Source organism: Leucoraja erinacea, chromosome 15, assembly GCF_028641065.1.
Source record: "Leucoraja erinacea ecotype New England chromosome 15, Leri_hhj_1, whole genome shotgun sequence".
Lineage (NCBI taxonomy): Eukaryota > Metazoa > Chordata > Chondrichthyes > Rajiformes > Rajidae > Leucoraja > Leucoraja erinaceus.
The window spans coordinates 38,110,429-38,116,428 of NC_073391.1; the positions used below are offsets into that span (position 1 = coordinate 38,110,429).

The following is a 6,000-nucleotide window of genomic DNA, read 5'->3' on the forward strand; positions in this document are numbered from 1 at the left end:
ATCTGGAAAGAGAAACTAAGCAGGTAAACAGGTCGAATTTTAACTGGATTGGATAGTAACAGTAGCAGCTCAGTTGGGTCTTTTTTACTAATGTATTCGGAAAAGGGAACACTAAAAAACAATACGAGGGATTAACTGCTTCTAAACCTGTTGCAAGATATGAAAAGGTAATTTGACACGCCAGTCTTTCAGAATGCACAATTAACTTCGACGTGCAGACAAGAGCTGTTTTCACTAGCACAACTAGTCGCCTGTAGTGTTTCCAATCTATACTCTCTCGCCCCTATCAGGATACTGTAAAAATGCAGTTTAAACGCTGGACTATTTACACGTCACGTTAAACCAGCACTTCCAATGCGTAACTGTTTATCATCGATTTTCACACACATCACTACTAAATTACAGAGTACAAACGGCGCGCAGACCAATCCAGTCCCGCACTGTCCTTCTAATGTATTTATATGGTAAACTGAGTCAGATTTCAGTTTTTAATTAAAAAAAAGTTATTTAAAGATTTGCGTCATAGCATGGAAAATTGAGAGGCTTGTTTCCTTGGCACGCTAGATATTTTTTTTTCTCTCTCATCTGAATGTGCTGTTTGGATGTTTACATGGAAAAGGACCCGTTTTCACTACACACTGTAAAAACACATCACATGTTGACAATCTTGAAAAAAAGACTCGGCGCATCACATCTCTTGTGCACAAATAGCGAGACACAGAGCTGGCCTTTCACTGTATTGTTGTACCTGTCCCTTTTCACTCGCTTACACGCCTTCATATAATAGCTTTGATCTCACCCCGTTTCGTAATTTCCGCCCTTTAGTCCATGCTAAATATTTTTAATCACATAGTTTCAGCCCCCCCCTCATGCCCAAGACAAATAGCTGAACATTACCCAACCGAGCTACAGGGGGAGGGTGCAAATATCAATTCCTTTTCGCTTTACACTATACAAACGCATTCTATGAATGTACTTATTCGCTATAAAGTTCATGTCCAGCATATGCAATATACACGGCAAAGTGTACAGCCCATATTTCATAATTATAGCAACGAGAGAGAAAAAAAAACATTACATAGTCCATTAAAAGTGAATCAAACAAGAAAGTGGGGGGGTCATCACCTCTCCGTGGCCGATCGACCTTCCTTCGGGTATATCTTCGGGGAGAAAGTAGAGTTTGGAACTCGACAAAAGTTGCTTGTTGTTTCTCTCTTCCCACAACAGCTGGAGTTCTGCTATGCAAATCGGAGCTCCTGGCTTACATCTTACAAAGAAAAAGTCTCCGAGGGAGAGGATTCTTGGTCTGCCTTCAAGACTGAATTTGAAAGCTTTGTAGAAAATGTAGGCTCCGTGTAAACCGCACGGAGAGCCGACCCACTGCGGGGGGAAATAAAAACATACACAAACACTATTAATAAATATATTGTTTTTTTTTCCCCAAAACAAAACAAAAAGTGAAACGTTGGGGGAAATTTTGACTGGGAAGGGATTTTAAAAAAAAACAATCAAAATGTGTTTGGAACAATTTCTGAAGAGATTTAGGTCAGCTTTTTAAAATATATATATATATAAATATATATATATTTTAAAACTTTTATGCCTCATCCACAAGTCAATTGAAAGTCAGGGAGAGGGAAGGGTGCAGACGGTGGAAGGGTTTGGAGGGCAGTGTGAGAATAATAGCAGAAAGCAGTTTAATACCTTGATTGAGTCCGTCTCCATATCGCCCTTCTCAATTGATTGAAGTCTACATTCTCCTCCAAAGTTGGCTTGAATGAATGTGCGAGGTCCTGGCAGCTCCAAGAATATTTCGTAGGAAAGTGCAGAGATGGTGCAATATGAAATTCATTTCTCTTCCCCCAGACACATCCAATATGATCGCAGTCTGCACCCAATTATCGCCCCTCCCCCCAAGTTTTGATACCTCCTCCCCAAACTGCACCAAACGCCTGAAAGTCCTATTGTTTTTCTTCTGCAAAGTGATCTGTAAGTCTGCCTTGGCAACCCCGAGGCGCGCCGAATTGCGATGCTTGCGGCCCCCGGCGCGGGTAGAAATGCAGCCGGGGCGACGGGCGGGAGGGGGCGGCTGCCCGGATCACCCCTGGCCCGGTTGCCGGCGGGTCGGAGGCGGGGGTTCATTTTTCGCCGCGGTTTTTGTCAACACCGGCCTCTACCGCCCTGCCAGGACCTGCGGCATGACGTCAGCGTGTGTGTGTGAGAGAGGCAGAAGATTTCCTGCAGCGGGTCCCGGGAGCGCGCGCCCGCCCGGGCGTCGCGGACGCGCTTCACTCACGCGGGAGCGCGCCCCGGGCACAGAGAGGGAGAGAGTGCACGGGCTGCGCACACAGAGAATGTAAACTTCAATCAATTGACAAGGGAGCAAATTCTATTGCACGTGCACGGGCCGCGCGCATTTCTGCACCCCCCCCCCCCCCTACGGGGGGAATCACGGCGAGGACGAGCATCCCCTCTCATTTCCCCCTGAACAGTTTTTTTTGCAATTAATTGATTAAAAAAATGCAAACAGGCGAAGCTGGCGGGTGTCTGGAGCGTTGCCACTCATTGACAGCTCTGCACTGCATAACATCACGGTCCCCTGCTTGTTACCTATGCTCAGGTGCATATTTTGAGTAACATAGATGCCAGAGCTGGGAAGAATGCATGGATGGCTGCAGATATTGGTTGGGGTGCATATATTTATTACACGCAATGTTTCTGTTCGGGCGCATATGGTTTATAGTCACAGAGCTGCCCGGCTCAGAAACAAGGCCCTTCGGCCCACCTAGGCCATGCTGGCATAGCTTGTTCTGGGGTGGATAAAACATGGTTCCGGATGGTACTGAGACTGAAATACAAATATTGCATGGCATGTTTCCGGATTCTACCGCTGTTAGAGTGCAGGGGTTAATTTTAATGACTTGTGGCGGCACTGATGCTAGAGTGCATGTAACCTGAAAAGTTAGTCTCGGGTGTCAATGTCAAGCAGAATCTGCTGCCCTTTGCCTGTCTCACCGGTTGCTTTTCATATTCACCACTCTTGACAGTCTGCAGCACACATTGGATTTGCGTAACTGAGATTCGATGCAGAATTCGGTTAATAATTAAACGTTTTCATTTTTTTCTCTGCAGTTATTGCAAGTTGCAGAAAACAAGGAGGGGAGGGGGGGGGGGGGGTCCAATGATGATTCTACGCGAGGTAGAAGACGCGTCCACTATATTTGCGGTTTCGTACGATAACTGCAGTAAAACATCTCGGCGCCTGCAGCGTAAATAGCACGTTGATGTTGCAGTCAATTTCTGTACCGCGAAAGCCGTGTGTTATTTCTAACACAGTAATACGGTCCGAACGGGAAGCTTTCGCTATCATGCATTTTCTCGCAAGCCTACACCGCAACTGATTATTTAATTCCATGTTTCTTTCGTGCTCCATCTAGAGGGAGAAAACAACTCCTGGGTTATTTGAATGATGTTTCGTGGAACAACAATATACGCGATGACCTTCAAACTTGTGCATAAGCTTTTTTTTTTAGTGGGCGGGGAATTTTCCAGTATTCTGGACTTGCACAAACCTATTTCTCCTCTTTTACAGTCATAATCACAACTCGGTGCAGAGATGGGATCCATTCTGGGCGAGTTTAAACAGTAAGGGGGCGGTAATGAGAAGTTTATTTAAACTCAGTAAGAAGTATCCAATTTCAAATATCCACACAAACATTTCTAAAAATACCATGAAAAAATGCCCCAAGAAATTTGCCACATTTACCCAAATAGTCAAAATTGAAAATGCGATCTGGCGTTGTAAAAAAGGAATTTAAATTTGCAGTAAACGGATTTCGTGGACTTAGAGCGAAAGTAAAATAGTTACAATTTTTACAGCTCCTACTGTACAAGCTACCAGGCATCCCCGGGGTGGGGGGAGTTTTAAAAATGCTCGGAATAAAAATAAAAATAGCGACATTTAAAATATTTAAATATAAAAATTGCTCAAACGAAAACAAGTCACGGTCAATATCACTCGACAACGAACCAATTACCGGATCTTTGGAAATTACATTAAATAAACAAGATAGTTAGTTGTGTGCTGACTATTTTTAGTTGACTTGAGCGTTTGGTGTGCGATTGCAACACGTGATGCCACTCGGTAGTCATCTGGCGCAGAATTTACCCGCAATTTGAATTCTTATTCTGTTCAAACTTCAAAAGATACGTATTATTAGCAATGTGCAAACAATTAGAAAGTGCCCTCGTGACCTGTGATGTGCAAAGCAGAATTAACAATGGACTCGGCGCTCTCTGTGGGCGTGGTGTATAACATGATGTTATTTATTTCACAATACTTTGTTACACTGTTTATATTTCATTGCGCATTTAGTTTATTATATGTCATTAAAATATTGAGAAACCTTACACTTGCAACCCATCTCTTTTCACCAATATTATTCCTGCCTAGTCAGCGTTTAACATTAAAACTGCTTACGCAAACCTTTAGAATGGGAAAAGGGTAGTTCTGGAACCAGGCCAGCAATGGACAAAGAACAAAGTGCTGGAAGAACACGGCGGGTCGGGCAGCATCTGTGGAGAAAATGGGCAGATGATGTCGTTGTCCACAGATGCTGCCTGACCCGCTTTTTTTATAAACTTTGTATATTTCCTCAAGATTCTAGCATCTGCAGTCTATTGTGTCTTCTGGTCTAACAATGGGTTTAATAGTGTTTAGATTGATTGAGAATACGGCATGGAAACAAACCCCTTTGGCCCAACGAGTCCGCAACAACCATCAAAATAATATGACCCGGTGAGTTCCTCCAGCACTTTATATCTTGTTCATTTACCAACTGGTATTTTTCTCTGGTGACACCTTACAAAAAGCCTTGTCAACATCACCTATCCATGTTCACTAAGAGATGCTGGCTGACCCGCTGAGTTACTCCATGTAGTTTAGAGATACGGCATGGAAACAGATCCTTTGTCCCTCCAAGTCCATGCCAACCATCGACCACCTGACAACAAAACTTCTTTCTATGTTATCCCACTTTCACATCCTCTCCCTACATACAGGGGCAATTTTACAGAAGCCAATTAGTATAGTATAGTATAGTATATCTTTATTGTCATTTTCCTGAGTACTCACATACCCAGAGGAAACAAAAAAACGTTGCTCAACCAGTGTCCATTCAGTGTGCAGTAAAAAATAAATAGAAATAAAAATACATATATCATGAACAAATTAAACACTCTACTCTCTACTAAACATCAACAGGCGTTCCGATCGGCAGCGGCACGACAGTGGCTCTGCTGCTGTGTGTCCAGGTTGGTGGTTGGTGCGCGATACTTTGGCAGGGGGCAAAGTCCGTTTATCAGTCATAGCCTGCGGGAAGAAGCTGAGGAGCATCCTGCTGGTTTTGCAGCTAATGCTCCTGTACCTCTTCCCAGATGGCAGGATGGAGAATATGTGATGCGATGGATGGTAGGGGTCTTTGATGATGGAGATGGCTCTGCTGATACATCTCTTCCTGTATATGTCCAGCAGGAAAGGGAGTGGAGCACCAATAATCCTGCTGGCGGTCTTCACAATCCTGTCTAGTTGGTGCCGTTCATACGCCTTGCAGCTCCCGAACCAGGAAGTGATGCCGTAGGTTAATGTGCTCTCGATTGTCCCCCTATAAAAAGTTCGTAGGTGTGTAGTGGGGAGACCTGCTTTCCGTAGTCTTCAGAGAGGGTGTAGTCGCTGCTGGGCTCTCTTGACCAGTGCTGTGGTGTTGGTCGTGGACGTCAGGTCATCTGACAGGTGGATTCCTAGGAACTTCACGCTGCTGACCCTTTCCACATCAGCTCCATCGATGTGCAGAGGTGTATGGTGTTGTTTTCCCGCCCTCCTGAAGTCAACCACCATCTCCTTAGTTTTTCCCACGTTGAGAATGAGGTTGTGGGATTTATTAACCTGCAAACCTGCACATCTTCGGAATTTGGGTTGAGTCAGGAGCACCCGCAAGAAAC

At 44.4% G+C, this 6,000-nt stretch overlaps 1 protein-coding gene across 1 annotated transcript in view; it reads right to left on the reverse strand.

The window, feature by feature from the left end:
• arid5b (AT-rich interaction domain 5B) overlaps positions 1-2,123 on the reverse strand; it is a 154,560-nt gene extending 152,437 nt beyond the window's left edge. Inside the window, exons 1-2 of the mRNA XM_055647199.1 lie at positions 1,705-2,123; positions 1,126-1,380 (exon numbers count right to left, since the gene is read on the reverse strand). Of these exons, the coding sequence (XP_055503174.1) occupies positions 1,126-1,380; positions 1,705-1,725 (276 nt within the window). The 5' untranslated portion in view covers positions 1,726-2,123. The remainder of the gene's footprint in view (positions 1-1,125; positions 1,381-1,704) is intronic.
• Between the last annotated feature and the right edge of the window lie 3,877 nt (positions 2,124-6,000).